The 20931-nt window shown below is 36.1% G+C and overlaps 2 protein-coding genes across 3 annotated transcripts in view; both read left to right on the forward strand.

Annotated features, from left to right (window-relative positions):
- rreb1b (ras responsive element binding protein 1b) overlaps positions 1–6398 on the forward strand; it is a 59215-nt gene extending 52817 nt beyond the window's left edge. For both annotated transcript variants that reach the window (XM_056474591.1, XM_056474592.1), the window contains exons 12-13: positions 918–1667; positions 4190–6398. In XM_056474591.1, the coding sequence (XP_056330566.1) occupies positions 918–1667; positions 4190–4629 (1190 nt within the window). In that variant the 3' untranslated portion in view covers positions 4630–6398. The remainder of the gene's footprint in view (positions 1–917; positions 1668–4189) is intronic.
- A 1590-nt stretch (positions 6399–7988) lies between these two features.
- riok1 (RIO kinase 1 (yeast)) lies at positions 7989–20326 on the forward strand. The gene is made up of 17 exons (XM_056474593.1): positions 7989–8193; positions 8974–9193; positions 9406–9496; positions 9618–9687; positions 10687–10729; positions 10812–10904; positions 11014–11126; positions 11219–11299; positions 12871–12957; positions 13460–13597; positions 16634–16737; positions 16838–16944; positions 17330–17395; positions 19375–19494; positions 19577–19630; positions 19884–20000; positions 20074–20326. The coding sequence occupies exons 1-17, from the start codon at positions 8144–8146 to the stop codon at positions 20182–20184; spliced, it is 1665 nt and encodes a 554-aa protein (XP_056330568.1). The 5' UTR covers positions 7989–8143; the 3' UTR covers positions 20185–20326.
- The last annotated feature ends 605 nt before the right edge of the window (positions 20327–20931 follow it).

Here is a 20931-nt window from a genome sequence, read left to right on the forward strand (position 1 = left end):
AATACACCTTTGTTTGTTGTGAATATGCACCCTCTAGTGCAGGGGTGCCCAAACTCATGGGGGCTGTTTCATTAAAGTCATTTAGAAAAGTGGGGATTAAAGTCAAAAACCTGACTTCAATAAGCCGAACTAAACGTCCACCCTAAATTGGTTCCATAACAGCAAGTTGAAGGTCATTTGATCTAACTAATCTGAATTCAGTTTAAATAATCTAGATAACTGCTCATGCACTTTACTATCAGGAAACCCTGAAGGTCAAGCATAGTTGCATCGATTATGTTGTGTGCTACCATGGCAATTACGAGAACAGAAAGAGCTCTGAAATGAGACACAGCTGTTCACAGTGAGTGAGTTGGTTTTTAGAGTTCAAACATATAATAATTTAGACATAATAATCAAAAACTACAGTATGGCTAGCAACAAAGAGAGGAGGCTGAAAGGAAATTTTAAAATGTAGGCCATTATGTAGGACTATTAACGTTAAATTAATATTTGAACATATTGAAATTGTGCTTTTATTGAACATTTGCTTTATAAAACAGAATCCGACATTATTAAACCTGACTTACCGAAATAAGTCTGGCTTTTTCTGTAAGCTTGATTTATGGAACAAGCCCCGGGAGGGCCAGTGTCCTGCAGAGGTTAGCTCCAACTTTCCTAAACACACCTGTCTGGATGTTTCTAATGCACCTAGTAGGAGTGTGATTAGCTGGTTCAGGTGTGTCTAATTGCAGTTGGAGCTAAACTCTGCTGGACAATCCAGGTCAGAATTTGGGCATGCTCGCTCTAGTGCTCTTTAAGTAATTCAAATGCTTATTCTTTTCATCAACAAGATCTTTCACCTATTACATTACTGTGTGGTTGAGCATGCAAAGTAGTGTGTGTAGAGCTTAACAAGCTTTTTTTTTACTTTGTAGAGAGTGTATGTGACACTGAACATCCTGTAGCCGAAGGTACTATGGATCTGAGCTCTGTCAACACCAAACAAGAAGAATCTCCAGAAGAACCAGAACAAACAGGACAATCAGCCCCTGAACAAGCAGACAGCAGCACAGATCCAAACCAAACTCAGTCAGCTGAGGAACATCCTGAGATGGTAGAAAAAGATAATGATGATGATTCTCAAAGCAGCTCGAGTCATGATATGAGCCTTGCCAGCAATCTTGTAGTAGATGTCAAGCTTTCTGAAGAGGAGCAGCACCAGTCTAAATCAGCCACTGAAGCAGTTGCTCCTCCAGATGAGTTCCCACACACATGTGCGTCCTGTAAGAAGACCTTTCGTCATGCAGCCACTCTCAGCCGACATCAGAAAACCCACCTTCAGGAGGTCCAGCCAGAGGATGGAGCCAAGAAGGGAAGACGCCAAGCTCCTCCACAAAGTCCAATCCCAGCACCAAGAACAGAGTTGGAGCAGGACGCAAAGTCAGAAGATGATGAAAAGGAGGAGAACAGCAGCTGTGTGGAAAGTGGTGTTGATGAGGAAGAGAAGGAGAGGGACGATATGAGTGAAGATGAAGAAGAGACTCCTTCCTCAGAGCTCCAGGCTTTAGAAGAGGAGGGCAACTCAACTGGAGGCAAAGCGGATAAGAGGAAGAAGATCTGCACTGTGTGCAGCAAACGCTTCTGGAGCCTGCAAGACTTGACTAGACACATGCGCTCACATACTGGTAAGATCTGGAGCTTCTGAGGCCCTATACCCATACTTTGATGATTTGGATATTTTCTTTATAGATATGCGCATATGTTGTCAGTCCAAATCTAATTATTTGAGTATCCCACAGGGTCTAGTCTGGAATTAATAGAATGTTTTTTACCAAAGATTTGTTCTTCATATGTTATTATACATTTAAATGCACAAAAGCTAATTTAGGTTTTAAATGCAAGTATATTAGCCACAGGAATCAGAATCTGCACATGGTCATGCAGGGTAAAAGAGAACCTCAAAAATCTTTAGTAATGCATCATCAGAGGCCACAAAAAGTACAAAGGGCAAAGAACAAAACTTTTTCGAGCAAAAAGCTCTTCTTTACTGGAAAGTTAAACAGCACACCACCTACAGACACGTACATATGAAATAGCACAAAATGTTGTTTTCATGATTATATACATATTGCATTTATAATCATAAAATCCATATCTACTTTAGTATGTTTGACAAACAACTTAAAGACAATTCTTTATTCATACCTAAGGGACTCCCAAATTTAAGCATGTTTAATATTTCAGTTTTCTCTTTGTCAATATTCCCTGTACAGAATCAACATTATGTTTTATAGACCACCGTTGTGGCAGTAAACATAAAATGCAAGTTTTCAGAATAACTGAGAATTAAAACAAACTAAGGGGATACTCTCACTAGGTACAGTTGCCTTAAACCTTGCCAAAGCACGGTTGTCCCCCCCTCCCCTCTCCCCCGATGGCCTGCACTCACACTGCATCTTTACATTCCAACCTTATGTCATCGGATGCGACTGTTCAGTTTAACAGGAAGAGAAGCACTCTCGCTCTGTACAGTGGAGATTGCTTTAGTTAGATCGTTTTAGTTGTTTGGGATCCAGTGACACACAGTCTAATATTTTGCTGAACAGATCCACAACTTTTGACGTTCATAAATTATCTTAAAAGTCTTCATGCTGCAGGTATTAGGAGTTTTGCTGAAGGTGCAGTTGTCGTGCAGCAAGGGGTTTGCGTCTTTGATAAATTGACAGTTTGTTTTCATTGAAAAGTTAGAATGATTAATAAACACATATGAAACAGTCTCTTAAAAGTGACGTCGCGTCTTCAGTTTCGGGCTCAGGTGCGCTTTGCACTCACACTACAAGTGTACCATGCCAAAGCCCAACCAAACCGTGCTCTGGCACACCTCTTCCAACCGGGCCAGGGCCGGCCAACTGAACCATGTCTAGGCCCGATTCGGAGCACTCACACTTGTCAAACGAACCAGGAAACGCACCTCGGCACGGTTCGGATAGCATAATGTGAGTGCACCCTAAATCTGCAAAATATATATATACATATATGGCTACACGTTTGTTTTTTGTTCAAACTACTTATTTAAAATGTGATGAATCAACACTATTCTTGAGAGTTTTCTTTGCAACAGCTTAATTGGTCTAGGTTCACTCCACTTAAATCTGTAAAACTTAATAATTTAACATAATTTCTTCATGTTGTCCCAACACAGATCGATTGTGTGGAACAGTGTATGCTGGCAAATACTTTTGTGAGGGGGTTAAATGTCCACAGCTCTAATTCAAAGGTATAGTTCACCCAAACTTGAAAATTCTTTCTTCGTTTACTCAGCTTTAACTTGTTCCAGACCATAGAACCGCCATAGTAAAAACAAAATACCTTCAAAAAAAAAACCTTCTTTTGTAATCAATTGAACAAAAAAAATCTAACTGGTTTGGAACAAGTAACCCTGGTATCAAAGAATTCTGGCCCAGATTTGGCATAAAGCTGGCACAGCAGGCATTCTTCCAGCACTGGCATACAGCATGTGGGCCAAACATGGCCTGGATTTGGCAGAGGTGGCCCTGTCTTTAAGGTGGCACACACGATTTGGGCCATATTTAAAATGTTGCATTTGGCCCAGATGTTAAAAATTTATATGTGGGCCACGTAAGTTTGGCCTGTCTTAACCCACATTTAAAATACCTTAAAATTAGTTTTGAGTAAAAAAAAATCTACTTATCAGGTCGCTGAAAAGCCTGTCCATAGTGTGCCTAAACCACAATGCTTCATGGCTTTATCAATTTCATTGCAATCGTGACACACCAACTTATCTGACCCAGTTCAGGCCCAGTTATTAACTTGGCTGAGACTTGACCCAGATATGGTCCAGTCATGTACCATAATTCACATAAATTTTGCTTTGTGGTAAAGGGTGACAAATGAAGACAGAATTTTCATTTATACGTGAACTCTCCCTTTATAGGTGGACATTTTATTGCTCGTAACTTTAAACGCAGACAATAGACAAAATAAAATTTTCCGGTCTAATTTTTCATCTGTAGGGAGTCTGATTGCTCACACAATCTAATAAAGTACACTTTTAAAATTTCTGTTCAATTGTAACAGTGTATTTTAGGCTGGAGGACTGCAATGTTAACATAGCTTAATAGTTATTTCCTTACTAGTTTCAAATAATGGTACAGTCGATGGTACTAAAATGACTTTTTTATTGTAGGTGAGCGACCTTATAAGTGCCAAACCTGTCATCGTACCTTCACCCTGAAGCACAGTCTGGTGCGGCACCAACGCGTCCACCAGAAACCATCAGATGAAAAAGGGAGCGATGACGCAGAAATGAACGAAGAAACGGATGGAGCGAAAGATGAAGCTGGAGGACTGGAGGAGAAAGAGTTCAGTGAAGCAATCCAGAGTGAAGCTGAACACAAAGAGGAAGAGATTGATGGACACATGGAGGAAGAAAATGCTAAGCAGCTTCCTGAAGAAACATCCATGGAGGTGAATTCTGCTGAAGAAGCTCTGCCGGATGAGGATGAACAGGAAGAACAACAAACCGAGGAACTGTCAGAAGAGGCCCAATGTGACCCAGAACCTGCAAAAACCAGCATCCACAGCTGTACAGCGGCTCAGGAAGAGACGGAGATGCCCGCTCAGTGAACAGATCATTCACTGTTCATTTTGTGCCATAGTTTATCAAGCTTCCACAAACACTATGAGTGACAAAACCTGGCAATATGCTTTTTGTCTTACACAGTATGCATGAAAGAAGGACAGTTGTTGATGCCTTAATGCCTTTTTCTTCTTCTTCTTCTAAAGATCTGGATCAACGCATAACTGGACAGTAGTTATTTTAATCCTATTTATATGATTTTTAATGAATCATATAAAGCCTTTATATCAAGAAATTAGCATTTGTATGACGAACAGAAGATTTATATATCAGCATTAAATTGTGTTGTTCTTAAGTGAGTTCCTGTATGTTTTTAGTATCTGTATTTGACTTCGATTTTTGTTTTGATTTCCTTTCTCTTTTTTTTGTCTTGAAGTGCCTGGCTAGTTTTCATTTTCAAGATTGGCTGACTACATTATGCATCAAATTGTCATTTGTATTTTGCTTGATCATCAGCCAATCAAATTTCTTGGCAATATTTGCCTGTTCTTTGTATATTATCCTCCATCTTTGAGCCTCGTTGTTGAGAAATGATGCCTGACGCGATGTGTATAAATGGCTTGAAGTCTTGAAACAGCGCCGTCTGGTGGTGTGAAGTGTGAAGTATTATGTTATACAAGGCTTTTGCGTTGGAAAAAAAGTCGCGTTAGGATGTATTTAATGTCAGTGTGATTCTGAGAACGTTTGATGTATCTTTAAAGTGTGATTTGTGTTTGCCTTTTGGGGTTTTGTGTTTGTACTGGAAATTTTTCTTCAGATTCAGTTTGACTTCAACACTGGTGTTCACACTAACACTCAAAACACTTGTTTATCTCTTAAGGAATCTAAAATACTAGAAGAAATATCAGTCTTCCATCAAACAAACTGTTTTACAATAGTGATTGCAATAAAGTGACCAATAAGGGCACTTGAATAAAACACTTCATTTGCGAATGAGCAGATTTGACTGAAGTGAGCCTATAATCGGCACTGTAAATGAACTGGTCTTTGTGTTTGTCGAGAAACACATTTACCGTCCTTTTTTGTGTTATGATGTTTGTACTTCATACAAACAATAAGGATAAACACTGAACATTTTATGCAGGTATTTATTGATCAGTCTGAAGAGTGTGGTTGTAATTTTGACAAGCCATGTAGAATCCAGTTTGTGCAAATCAAAAAAGCTTGACCTTCATTGAGGTTCTTCTGTTGCTTTTTAGATACTTTGTACATTGAGAAACATTAGCTTATTATATCGTTTGTGTGTCCTTTTGTTTGTCTTCTAAAGAAACTTTCAACCAATTCAAATATCCTTTGATTGGAGAGCATTGAACCATAGAGTATAATTTGGTGGGATTGACAGTATGATTAAAAATATATATATATATATATATTAATTTTGCATGTTAATCTAATTTGAATTACTGAGTTATTCTCTTTCTCAGGGGCTTTTCAAAATCATCATTTGTTTTTCTATGTAAATAATCTGTCTGGTGTATAAAATCAGAGCTCTGTTCTTTACACTACAGTTAAGAGCATTTCACTGAATTTGGTCATATTTATGTTTAGGCCACCCAACCTTTTCTTCAAAAGTCGTTATGTCATTAATCCAGATGTCCTCATCCATGACTGTGTGTATCAGGTGGATTACAAAAGTCTGTCAGATCAATTCAGATGTAGACAACCTGTTGATTTTGCTTTTTTCACCTTGCTGTTCAACCCTGTAAAGTAAATATATCATCCAATCAATAAATGTACACTAAGAAAGAGCAGGAAATCAAGTTCTGTTTCTTTTTTCTGCCAACAATCTTCTCGATTAAAAAAAAAAAGAGTGTAAAATTTGAGTGATTCGAATAACTCACCGCTCTTCTGACAAAGTCCAGAATTTGGCCCCTATATGAGCACATTTGTCCCATTTTTGACAGAATGCCATCATAAACTGAAAATAGCCAATAGAAGAAGGCTTAAAGAAGAATAACCAATAAATTTTATTATTTCATTATTTAAATAGACAAATTTTGGGCGACACAGTGGCGCAGTGGGTAGCACAATCACCTCACAGCAAGAAGGTTGCTGGTTCGAGCCTCGGCTGGGTCAGTTGGCATTTTTGTGTGGAGTTTGCATGTTCTCCCATTGTTTGCGTGTTTTTCCTCTGGATGCTCCGGTTTCCCCCAAAAGTCCAAAGACATGCGCTATAGGTGAATTGGGTTTGCTAAAATTGGCCGTAGTGTATGAGTGCGCATGGATGTTTCCCAGAGATGGGTTGCAGCTGGAAGGGCATTCGCTGCATAAAATATTTGCTGGATAAGTTGGCGGTTCATTCCACTGTGGCGACCCCAGATTAATAAAGGGACTAAGCCGAAAAGAAAATGAATGATCGGATAAATTCTGACTGAGGAAATGAGCTGGCCAGTTTGTTATTTGCCTATAGGCTACAATTTTAAATTTAAAACAAGTTTTAACAGATTCCCATTTTTGTTGTTTGTTTTTTTATGAGGGATGATAATACATTAGCATTTAAAAATAGGTATTTTTTTCATATTTCTATAATTCTAATCTCATTAATTTATATATAAAACTGTAACAAATCGTAAAACAAATTGTAAACAAACAAAAAAATAGTATGATAAGCACTTTGACAAAAAATTAGGAAGATTAGGAAGATAACCATCTGACAAGCTAATCCAGCACAAATCAAAGTATTTGAACCTCAAATATATATATATATATATATATATATATATATATATATATATATATATATATATATATATATATATATATATATATAAAGAACCACTGAACCACCATGTCACCCACCTCCCCCTTCTACCCCCTGCTTTACATTATTTTATGTTTTTGCTAAAAAATAATAATAATAAAAAAAGCTAATAAAAACTGCAAAAATCAAAATGTCAAAACAAAATGAATAAATAAGTAGACTAAATGAAATTGTTGAACACCCAAAGATGTTATTTGTTTACCTGTCTATTAATATGAACACTGAAAACTGTTGAATGTGATTTTTTGAAACGAATAAACATTAACTTTACTTTTTAGGGAGATTTTAGAAAGGTCTGGGACTCCTTATATCAACCGGACAAACATAAATAAGCACAAAAAAAGATATGACAAGGTTAAATTCAAAAGTTTGTGCTTTTTTGTCAGTTATACATTCCACACCGATTGACTTGTATTATAATACAGATAGTAACAATCATACAAGTTAATTCGTCCTCAAAATATCAGCACAGTATATCATTATGAAATACAATAATTCAACCACACAGAGACATATTATGAAAATCAGTGTAATATTTGGCGTTACTTATTCACTTTTTGAGCCTTTTCGCCATCCTTACCCACGTTCCCGGAAGTGAGCGCACGCCCGTGTGCCTGCCTGGGTGCTGTTGCTGTTCTAAGCGTGTATTTACATTAGTCAGTCAGTTCGGTTACATTTACTTTTTGTTTATATACAATTTTAACGTTTCAGATTAAATACCACTGTCTTACGGCACCGCGATGTATCAGGTCGTCCCAGGGCAGTTTGACGACGCTGATGAAACAGGAAGGTAACGTATAAAACTTGATGAACTTAAATAACAGAGGCATACAGTCGGTCGAATTTATTACAGGTTCCTAATATTGTACAATAATTTACTTATTATGTTAGTGTATTTACTCATATAGCGTTTATGGTTTGTGTCATATATCACTGAAGGATATTGTTGTTGGTTTTTTCGCATACATTAACGTTACTTGTCTTAGAATGTATCCTGTTTGTTAAGTTTTTATTTTTTAGATAGCAATAATAATCATAATTAATTAAATAATCATTTATTTGTCTTACCATAATTCGCAGAAGACACACACCTAAATGCTATTCACAATAATAACAAGAATTTATAACCAATTAAAAAAATAGAACAGTAATTTTATGACCTATTAAAATAATATTTAGCGTATACAGTGTATCACTAAAATAATTATATTTATTTATTATCATTTTAAATCTTTATAACTGTGTTGCTGTCACTGAAACCACGTTTTACTGACAGTTTTAATCATTCGAATAATACAAATTTGTATTGTTATGTAATTAATCTATTAATTGTTCTGTAATTAATCTGTTTTTTGTATACAATATCACTTTTGTAGATGTAACCTGATGCTGATAATTAAATGTACAATTAAAAAACCAAAATATTTAGTATGTTTTGTGAGCCTTTGACATAGATATGATCTTTCTGAGAGCAATATGGAATTGACAGGACTTTGCTGATGTGACTGTTTACACCAGGAATAAAGATGAATGTTTTAGTCACAAATGTTAAATGTGTGGTATTTCACAGCGAGTCTGTAATTAGCCCTGATAAGCCCTCTCTGGAGAACCGACTCGATGAAGTTACTTTACAGTCAGCTGAAAATAAAAAGCAAAAAGAATATGAGGAAGACTTTGATGAAGATGAAGACGATGACGAGGAGGATGATGATGAATGGGACTGGAATGAGTCAGCTGGAGGAGACTTTACTAAGCGCTACACTGCAATGAGGACTGGGTGTAATCCACAGGTATTTGTTATGAAAGAATATACTTTTTGGAATAGAAAGTTTACATTTATATTAAAGTTTTCGGTTTTATTAAGCGATTGAAGCCAATGAAGGACACGACTAACAAATTCAATTCTTGACAACAAATCTGATGTTTTTAGCTATTTGTTAATATTATACTACAGTATGTTGTTTGCAAGTTCTGAGTTGTTGTTGTTTTTTTCTTCCACCAGGCTAATCGTCAAAATTCTAATAATAAGTCCATAAAAATGTCCACTCCATCAGACAAGGTCTTGAGGAAATTTGAAAACAAAATAAACCTTGGTGAGCTTGTTAATATTTCAACTACATATTAAATTAAGCAAATGACATAATTTCATATATTTAAATAGGGAGACATTGACTGTATTTTCTCGGTCTAACTGAAGTGTCTTGTGTTTTGCAGATAAGCTGAGCTATGCAGATTCTGTGATCAATAAAGTCACTGTGATGCAAAAGCAGAGGGAAGCAGACACGTATGTAATCATACTCACAATCTCAAATTCCTTTGTAACATTTATCAGTATTTTTAATTTGCCTATATTTTTAGTTAAAAAGATATTTTAGCTTAAACATATTTTACTGCAGTTATTTTATTTCAGATTTGTGTCATCTAATAGTATATCCATTTTTGGTAAAACAATTTGTTGTTTATTTTAATTCCCATTTATTTAAGTTAATAAAACATATGTGTGATGTTCTTACTTGGACATTTTATTTTGGGTCACACAAATTCTGTTTTGGTGCTTTCAAATGTTAGAATTTGGCAAAATTGTCTTAGTGCACCTTTAATGTTCAAGTTTTAATAAAGTAATTGCTATTGAAAATAGTAGTAAATAATTTAGATTTCAGCATAATTTTTCAATATAGGTTGATGTTAACTAATGCAGCTGACAAATTGAATCTTAACGTGAATTGTCACCTTGTTTATTTAAAAATAATAGGATTTCTTATTATATGATTTACATTCAGGTTTAAAGGGGACTTATTATGGCCTTTTTGACAAGATGAGTAAAATAAGTCTGTAATGTCCCTAGAATATGTATATGAAGCTTTAGCTCAAAATATCCCAAAAATAATGTTTTAAAACTGCCAATTTTGGTGACTGTCGCTTTAAATTCAAATGAGATTGTGCTCCCAGCACTCTTTTCAAAAGAGGGCAGAGCTACAAATGCCTGTGTGTCAGCATAGTGGTAGATTAAAAAACAAGACTACCGTCTTATGCTAATGAGCGAGAGATTGTCACTAATGGGTAGGGATTTCCCTCTCTGATGACACATACAAAGGACGAATGTCAATCAAAGTGTTTCTGCAAACTGTTTTTATCAAGTGTGATTATAAAAAATTTAATTAATTAATGTTTCCCATTATAAGCTGGCTATATTCACAGACTGTTGCCACACAACTGTTTAAACCCCTTACAAAAGTGATTTTTACATAATAGATCCTCTTTAAGACTCAAAACTGTTTTGCAGGTTTCGTGTAAAGGATAAATCAGACAGAGCTACCGTTGAGCAGGTTTGTTTGTTCAAGCTCAGTTTGGGATGATTTCAGTTAAGCTCCAGTGTTATAACAGATGCACCATTCTTTAATGTGACAGGTTTTGGACCCCCGAACACGTATGATTCTGTTCAAAATGCTTAGCAGAGGCGTCTTTTCACAGATCAATGGCTGTATCAGCACTGGCAAAGAGGCAAGTCTGAATGAAATGATCCAATTTCTTTATATTTTGTGCACTTGCGTCATTTTTACTAAGAACTAATGTAAAAGACAGTACATTTCTTCACATTTTTGTGCTATAGGCAAATGTCTACCATGCAACCACTGCTAAAGGAGACAGCAGAGCCATCAAAATATACAAAACCTCAATTCTACTATTTAAAGACCGAGATAAATACGTCAGCGGGGAATTCAGGTCAGACGGATCTTTCTTCAGTCAGTTTGTCCTATTTAGCCTTCCTTGTAAGCCTTTTAACAGTTAATTTCTGTGTTTGAATAAAATTTTAGGTTTCGCCATGGCTATTGCAAAGGGAATCCTAGAAAAATGGTGCGCACTTGGGCTGAGAAAGAAATGAGAAACTTGATCAGGTGAGGATTTAGGCTGAACTTAAACCTGGTATTAAGATGTATTTTCACAGGTGAATAGCGCTAAATGCAGGTGTGAACAGAATCGGAGACCTTGATCTTGTCCACTACTAGAGGTTTCTGAAAAATGCATTACAAATCAGATTGCTTTCACAGTTTAAAGGCCAATTCACACTGACAAACAAGTGTGTTGGGGTTTGTTGGATCAGTGTATTACCCCATCTCAGCATCTGTTGCCATTGGTTGTTTTCCACCGGCTGAACACGAGTCGGTGTTTGTTGGATCGTGGAACGTCTGAGCAGTGTGATAATATTTTCCAACAAACAGCAACAAACTCTTGACGTAACTTGAGCAGGGACCAGATAGGCTTCATGTGAAAATGTCTTTTCAGGTCTAAGTTTTTTTTTATTATTGAATTTCTTATTTGCATGTCAGAGGAATATCGAATAGAGAGCATTAACATATCAACAAGCAGCATGGTGGCGCAGTGGGTAGCATCATCGCCTCACAGCAAGAAGGTCCAGTTTCCCCCACATGTCCAAAAACATGTGGTATAGGTGAATTGGGTAAGCTAAATTGTCTGTAGTGTGTGTGTGTGTGTGTGTGTGTGTGAATGAGTGTGTATGGATGTTTCCCAGAGATAGGTTGCAGCTGGAAGGGCATCTGCGTAAAACATATGCTGGATAAGTTGGCGGTTCATTCTGCTGTGGCGACCCCAGATTAAAAGGGACTGAGCCGAAAAGAGAATGAATGAATGAATGAAGATATCAACAAAATGTTAAAAGGAAAATAATAATGTCATATAAATTTATATGCACATTAAATAATACATGTAAATGATGTTAAAGGGTAAATAAACCAAACAAAACATACACACAAATAAATGGGGGCGGAGGGATGGGTATTGCAAATGTAATAGCCATTATTATTTCCTCTTGCTACGCCAACATTGTGGGTCACAAAAATGCAGAAATGTTCTCCATTTATCAAAAAAAAAACCTCCAATCCTTATATGTAAACTGTAGGAAAGTTTTTCCAAAGCTGCCTCACGTCTTAACACCAGAATTTTTTATTTTTATTTTTAAACAATCACCGATTTGCCTAACATGATGGATCTCTGTATGCACTGTGATTCAGCTTCATTAATGTAACTTCAGGTACAGGGGTCACCAAGCATACTGGACAAAAGTCATACTGGGTTCGTGATAACTGATATTCATACACCTCTCTCCAAAAATATTGGACCTCTGAGCATTGCCATAATATATGAAATAAGTCAACTTCTAATTAATTAATTATTGTGCATGGCAATTGTTTGGGCAGTGTGAACATGACAGTAAATTGTTTGTTGGCATTTGTCTGTGTGGTGTAATTTGCCCTTAAAGATTCAAGACGCCCTGGAGTACTTGTGCTGAGCATCAGTTAAGACAAAGTTAGTACCTGTCAGCTTTGATTGTGCGAACACTAGATAATTTTGAGCTTTTGATTATACACGCAGGTGGAAACAGGATGTATAATCTCATTTTTTTTGCGATGTTGGTTTTTATTCTCTAATTCTGATCCTTCATCTCAAGACTACAGACTGCACAGATTCCAAGTCCAGAGCCCGTCATGTTGCGGAGCCACGTCCTCGTCATGAGCTTCATTGGTCGAGATGACACGTATGTGTACATTTACTTTCACCATTCCCAACAGAGCTGTGGCAAAAAATGGTTCAAGAAATCAATTGTTCTTCAATTCTAAGATTTTCCAAAAAATGTAGCACTATTCACTCTTGAATCGATTTTGAGCTTAGCTTTTAACAGCAGATGGCACTCCAGGCTAGTGTTCAACTCTATACTCAAACGCTCATGAGGAAGAGTGCTTGTGTGTCCTGTAAACTGGCTTTTATGTCATAAGATTAATGTAAACACGGCTCACTTTAAACACTCTTGTAATTTCCTTATACCATTCCCAACTTTACTAAGGATTATCTTCATTTCAAGTGATATGTGTAAGGAATTGGGCATTTGTTTGTTTGTCACAGCTCTAATTTTCTAAAAAAAAAAAAACAACAACATTACTTCTCATCGACTGATGATCAAGCTGTTGTTTCAGGGTTTCCAAAATATTCTTTCATTAATAGTAGAGACTTCTAAGTGATGGTGTCAATGTGTTCCTCAGGCCTGCCCCTCTTCTGAAGAACGCTGTCCTGTCTGAATCCAAAGCTCGTGAACTCTACCTGCAGATCATCCAGAACATGAGAATAATGTACAGTGAAGCTCGTCTGGTTCATGCTGACCTCAGCGAATACAATATGCTGTAAGTTAGTATTATGCTTATAATAGTCCAAGTTTTTGTCAACTTATTAGAGAAATGGCTAATAGAATGGGATAAATGTACAAAAAACAAAGTGTAGGAAGTGAATCTGTTGTAAATGACAGAAATGATTGCCATTTTGAAAACAGACTATGACCAAGTTGGACAAACAATTCAATTCACCTTTATTTGTATAGCACTTTTACAATGTAGATTGTGTTAAAGCAGCTTCCTGTAGAAGATCATGGTAAATTGAAACAGTGTAGTTCAGTTTTCAATGTTTCAGTTCAGTTCAGTTTAGCTCAGTTCAGTGTGGTTTAATAATCACTACTGAGAATCCAAACACTGAAAAGCAAATTCATCGATGCCCAGCTCTACCGATCCCGAACCATGCAAGCCAGTGGCGACATCAGAGAGGAAAAAAACTTCACTAATTGGCGAAAGTGAAGAATTAAAAAACCTCTAGAGAAACCAGGCTCAGTTTGGCACGACCATTTCTCCTATGGCCAAATGTCTTGTGCAGAGCTGCAGTCAAGGCACCAGAGGGTGGAGAATGCTGGACCTCAGCAAAGACTCGTCTGTCCCTGGAGCATCACAGGAATCAGTCTCATGCTCTCCACTCATCCATGACCACCACAGCAGCTGCTCAGGATATGGCCTGGTCCAGGATTATGGAAATCTTGGGATCGTCTCGTTGCTGGTCTTGTATCGAATCAGTGGCACTCGGGATGAGTATCCCCAGGTGGAAATAGAGAATAAAGAGAATAATTAGCGTAGCTGCTGTTCATAGTGTATATAAACGAGATGCAGAAACCTGCATGGGGCACATTCATGTATTATACCGCTAAGTGATGCACTGAGTGTATGCTTTTTTTAAAAAGGTTTTTAATCTAGTTTTGAACTGAGAGTGTGTCTGAGCCTCGGACATTATCAGGAAGGCTATTCCAGAGTTTAGGAGCCATAAATAAGAAGGCTCAACCTCCTTTACTCGATTTTGCTATACTAGGTACTACCAGAAGCCCTGAGTTTTGAGATCTTAAAGAGCGAGTTGGATTGTAGCGAGACAGAAGGTTGGTTAGATAAACAGGAGCTAGATTATTTAAAGCTTTATAGGTAAGAAGCAATATTTTTAATTCAATACGAAATTTAACAGGCAGCCGGTGTAAGGTGGATAAAATTGGGGTAATGTAATCAAATTTTCTAGACCTGGTAAGAACTCTGGCAGCTGCATTTTGTACTAATTGAAGTTTGTTAATAGAGGATGCTGGGCAGCCAGCAAACAGTGCATTACAGTAGTCCAGCCTAGAAGTCATAAAAGCATGGACTAGCTTTTCTGCATCTGAGATGGTTAGCATACTTCGTAACTTAGCCATATTTCTCAAATGAAAGAAGGCAGTTTTTGTGACATAGGATATATGATTTTCAAAAGTTAAATTGCTGTCTAATATGACACCTAGATCTTTTATAGTACAGCTATTTAGGCCCAATAAGTAATAATTCTGTTTTGTCTGAGTTTAAGAGAAGAAAATTTAACATCTTTAATACACTCAGTTAGCTTGGACAGTTTAGACATCTCGTTAGGTTTAGTTGAAATATACAATTGAGTATTATCTGCATAGCAGTGAAAGCTGATCCCATGTCTTCTTATAATATCTCCCAGGGGTAGCATGTATATTGTAAACAGCAAAGGGCCTTAAAATTAATCCTTGAGGCACCCCATACTTTACTGACCTGACTTGTGAAGGCTGTTCATTAATATTCACAAACTGGTAACGGTCAGATAAGTATGACTTAAACCATTGTAGAGCCTGTCCCTGGACACCTGTAGAATTTAAGCGATTAATGAGGATGTTGGGATCGATTGTGTCAAATGCGGCACTAAGATCCAGTAAAACTAATAGCGAGATGCACCCTTGGTCAGCAGCTAAGAGTAAATCGTTGGTTATTTTCACTAATGCAGTTTCTGTACTGTGATGAGCTCTGAAACCTGACTGAAACACTTCAAAAACATTGTTCGTCTGCAGAAAGGAGCATAATTGGGCAGAAACAACTTTTTCTAGCATTTTAGACATAAATGGAAGGTTTGAAATAGGCCTATAATTAGCTAAGTTGCTGGGGTCCTGTTGTGGTTTTTTAATAATAGGTTTAATAACAGCCTACTTGTAAGGATTTGGAACATGGCCTAAAGATAAACATCCAAGATGTACAATTGGGCACTCAAGACTTACATATTTATTGAAATGGAAACAGAAACATTTGTGACTTGTGTAAGAATATCTTGACTAGCAAGCATATTTTAATAGAATGCATATTTTAAAATGATATTAGATAACATTTTTTTAAATTTAGGAAATATTTTAAAGGAAATGTTTAAAGGGGACCTATTATGCAAAAATCCCTTTTATAAGGGAACAGTTGTGTGGAAACAGTGTGTAAATATAGTTTCTATTGGTAAATATTTATTAATGCTATTTCTTATAATCAATTAGAGTCAAAGCCTAAATGAATCAGTTTTAAAGAGTTATAAAACATTAATTGTGGGGTATTTTGAGCTGAAACCTCACATACACACTCTAGGGACATCGCAGATATATTTTACATCATGTAAAAAGGGGCATAATAGGTCCCCTTTTAAAAGGGGTTTTACTATATCATTGATCAAATCGAAAAACAACTTTTTTCAGAGTTGTTTTTATCTTGATGTTTTTCTTATATAATGCCTGTTTGCTAAGAAACAGTTCTGAATGTAAATTATAAATGGAATATTTATTACCAGTGTTGCCAGGTATAGATCTAATGCTACTGATATGGCATTAAAACATAAATAAATATACAAAGTGCACCTGTTATGCTATGTTCCTGATTTTGAACTGGACTGTTATTTTAGTGGACAATAACTCAATTTATCGAAACTTTATAAACCTTTTCCTTTCCCAAATTGCTGCACACTACGTGAAAGACTGTTTTCAGAAAAGCGTAACGGGTGCATTTTTATGTTTGATGTTCCTTTTTACATCATTGTTTTGTTCTGATAAACAGGTATCATAACGGAGAAGCTTATATTATCGACGTCTCTCAGTCCGTTGAGCATGATCACCCTCATGCTTTGGAGTTTCTTCGGAAAGATTGCAGCAATGTTAATGGTAAACAAGTATACACTGTAGTATAAACTGAAGAGATTCAGTCTCTTAATATTAATGCAAATAAATATGTCTTTAATTCATTTTTTTTTTCTCCCTTAAGACTTTTTTCAGAGACACAATGTGGCTGTAATGACTGTACGTGAGCTGTTTGAGTTTGTCACAGATCCCTCCATCACAACTGACAACATTAACCAGTACCTGGACAAGGTCAGCAAGCGACACTGTTAGATTTAGTCTTAAAAGGCATAGTTCATTAAAAAATGAAAATTCTGTCATCATTTACTCACCCTTCACGTGTTCAAAACCTATATGAGTTGAACACAAAAGAATATTTTGTAAAATGCTGGTAGCTGGCACACATTGACTTCCATAGTGTTTTTTTTCTACTATGGAAGTCCAATGAATCCCAGCATTCTTCGAAATATCTTCTTTTATGTTCAACAGAAGAAAGAAACTCATGAAGTTATAAAATTTCATAATAGTGAGTATTTTTCATTTTTGGGTGAACTATCCCCTTAATTACAGCATGTTTATTTGTGTGCATCTTGATAGATGTTGATTTTTGTGTTTGTGTTTTGTGTTTTATCTGCAGGCCATGGAGATTGCGTCTGAAAGAACTGCAGAGGAAAGATCAGATCAGGATAAAGTTGATGAGGAGGTAATTACTTCTACCCATTCTTAACGTTTGCTTAAGTCCTTGATTCCAAAGTTCTCGCAGTCAGGGACTCATAAAACTAATCTACCTAATGTCATGCAAGCAACACAAATTGTGCACGCATTACGATTGGTGCTGAAGGAAAAAGGCATGCGATGAATTATTTAGTGGATTTCATACGCGGTGCTGGTAGGGTCTTTACATGGACTGGCTTACAATAAATTGTGTTCATAATGAATGCCACTATAAATGTAAACAGAAATATTATACATTATTTTTTTATTCTGAAAACCATTAAGTGAAGTGTCACAATATAATTTCGCAAGTAGCGCGTGTTCTGATTGATCGCGGCTGGTCTCCCATCTATAATCATTAGTAAGCCAATCGGATCATTCCATACTCACTATAAATAGCCCGAATTACATTACTCCCTCATCCTCGTTTATTGAAGAGTCCCTCATTTACCCACATCTTTGATAGTGAGACAGTGACTATGTTTACATGGACATCGGTAATCAAATTATTTGCTATAATCTGAATAAGACAATTATATGATTGTGTTAAATGAATTGCTTTTTTAAAGTTCCATTTATGATCCCTCTTTACATGTTATAGCACATAATACGATTACCGTCATTGCGTCACCACGCTATCCACATTTCCTCTTGAGATTTATGTACTTTCGGGTGTTTCATTCTTAATTTGTCAACTTTATCTGCAGTTTGGCACTTTCACTTTTATTCAGGGACGTTTTATTCATGCCCCCTGTGACAAACGGGATATTGGACCACTGTAATTTGAAGCAGTGCTCTCATTGCGGGAAAATGCAAAAAAACTTTGTTGCGGCACATTTATAAATGCAACACTGACGACTTATGTCTCCGAACAGTTCTTCTTCTTTCACTTGTTTTAATTACGGTTGGCAACACAACGTGGCGTCTCTCTGACGTCTGAACACTCTAACAGGTAAAAACATCAAAGCTATCATGCATATTAATGAAGTTGCGCCTTATTCACAATAGAGCACGCTGATTGGCTCGAACCAAGTCTTTCTCATTAATTAATGCTGAACTTAAAGATGTCACTTTGTACCGGCCAGTATAGACGTCCCCACACTGGAATTTACACAAGGATGCCACTTTTTTGTAAAATATGTGTCCTTAGAGTGTTTTTAGAAACGTGGAACACATATATGACTGTCAACATCTCCAAAAATGTGTTTTTCGTGACTCTTTAAAAGGTTTTCCAAAACTCAACGCTCTGGGCAACAGCTGTGTGCAGTGCGTGCCTATAAGAAAAACCTTTGCACACCTAACTTGATATATCTGAGAAAATCAAAATAAGCAGCTCAGCTCTCAGAACATGTTAAACATAGTAAGAGTATTTATACATGCACAGTATTATTTGTTATTTTACTCCACAGTACTTCATATAAAAGCCAGAAACTTTTTTTTCCACAGGCCTAATGGGTTAATGGTGCCACTGGATGATCAACATTAAAAATTACACATTTTACCTCTTCCCAATAGGGCAATCCACTAACAATGCAATCAAAAAATGTTGTTATATAATGGAAGTCAATAGAGCAAAAACAGCCATGAACTTAACGAAAGGGTATTCCCTTTGAACAATACACAAGGTTTAAATATAACACTGATAATATTGTAATATCTAAATGTAAACCCGATGTTTTTTGTGTGTGTGTGTATATATATATATATATATATATATATATATATATATATATATATATATATATATATATATATATATATATATAGTAATACTACAAAATGATCCATTGAAGGTCAGACTAGAAAATACTTGTAAATAAATTTTTCAATTCCACAGATTAATATATGAAAATGGAAATTTCCAGCAATCTCTAAAAATGTTTAGACCTATAAAAAGTAAAGTCATGGAAACTAAATGATCCTGGAACCATATCTAACAATTCACTTGTTTGATTTGTCCCAAAACAGGTGTTTAAGAAAGCCTACATTCCCCGGACGCTAAATGAAGTCACTCATTATGAAAGAGACGTGGACACAATGATGAAGAAAAAGGAGGACACGTCTTCTGAAGACACACACACTGACAATGTACATCTCAACAGCCCATACAAACAAACAAACTAATAGTGTGTGAATTAAATTGGTTGAAATGATTCCCTTTTCATTACAGATCTTATATCAAACGGTAACAGGCCTCAGGAAGGACCTTTCTGGAGTGCAAACGGTAAGGAAAATCTTGTTTTTGAAAAAGACCATTTGGTGTTCTAATGATTAATCGTCAGCTTTAAGACGCCTTATGTGGCCAAGACTTTGTTTTTGCTTTTAATGCACCCAGTAAGTCTTTACAGAAGTCCCTTTGGAGTTTTTATGCCTACGTGCCATGTGGGAGGATTAAGACGGAGAATAAAAACAACAGCCGTCGCCAAACTCGAGCATCATGACCATAAGAAATCAGTTGTTGACTGTTTATCTGACAGGTTCCCTCAATACTGGAAGACTCCACAAAAGACGAGAGTTCAGGCTCTGAGGAGGAGGAGGATGAAGACGACGAGGAGAAATCTGGAGAGGAGGCTGAAGTGCAACTCGACAGAAAGGTAGAGAAATGTCAGCACTGATTAACTTTTTGTGGTGGTTATGAGATTAAGTTTGTATTTCTGTGTTTTTCAGGAACAAAAGAAATTGGTTAAAGAAGCTCAAAGGGAGAAAAGAAAAAATAAAGTGCCGAAGCATGTCAAAAAGCGGAAGGAGAAGGTAGCAAAAACGAAGAAGGGGAGATGAAGATGCTTCAGTTTATGCTGTAGGTGCTGTCAGCTTAGAAAACTCTGAACTGTTGCTGCAATTGTAAATGTGTGAAGATTTATGAAATGTTTATTAAAAAGTATTAATTTTAATAAACTTTCATTTTTCTTTGATCGCATAACGAATGTCATGTTTTAATGTAGAAGGAAAATTCAGGATTTCTTTGGAGAACATTTAATATACATTGTGCAGAACATTTTACACAGATATTGATGTTTTACAAGGCAACATGCTGTTAAAAATAATGCTATTTTTAATATTTAATCCCCTTTACAATCCTTTACATTTTTTATGCGTCACATTTTAAGTAAAAACAATATTGGTACAAAACTTTTCATTACATTACCTACTACCATTTAAAGGTTTGGGGACTGTAAGATTTATTTTTTAACAGAAAAAAATATTCTAAGATACTGTTAAAATTTTACAGTAAATTAATTTTTTTTTAAATGATTTTCCAGGAAACGTTTCATATTAATGTCATTTTGAACCAGAATTTTACCTCAGAGTCAGAAATTATCTTAAAACAAAGCTATTAAGTCTCTCAAAATTGAAGTGAAATATAAAACAAATAAAAAAAATTTGAATTCAGATGTTGGTTTTCGTACAATCTGTTACATTAAGTATTATATTATAATTATACAACAATATTTATATTTTTAAATCTTATAAGCTTCCTATTGGAAAAACAACTAGCTACATTGGCTGCTTGAGAGTTGCAGCTTT

The sequence above is a fragment of the Danio aesculapii genome, chromosome 2 (genome assembly GCF_903798145.1).
Source record: "Danio aesculapii chromosome 2, fDanAes4.1, whole genome shotgun sequence".
Classification (NCBI taxonomy): Eukaryota; Metazoa; Chordata; class Actinopteri; order Cypriniformes; family Danionidae; genus Danio; species Danio aesculapii.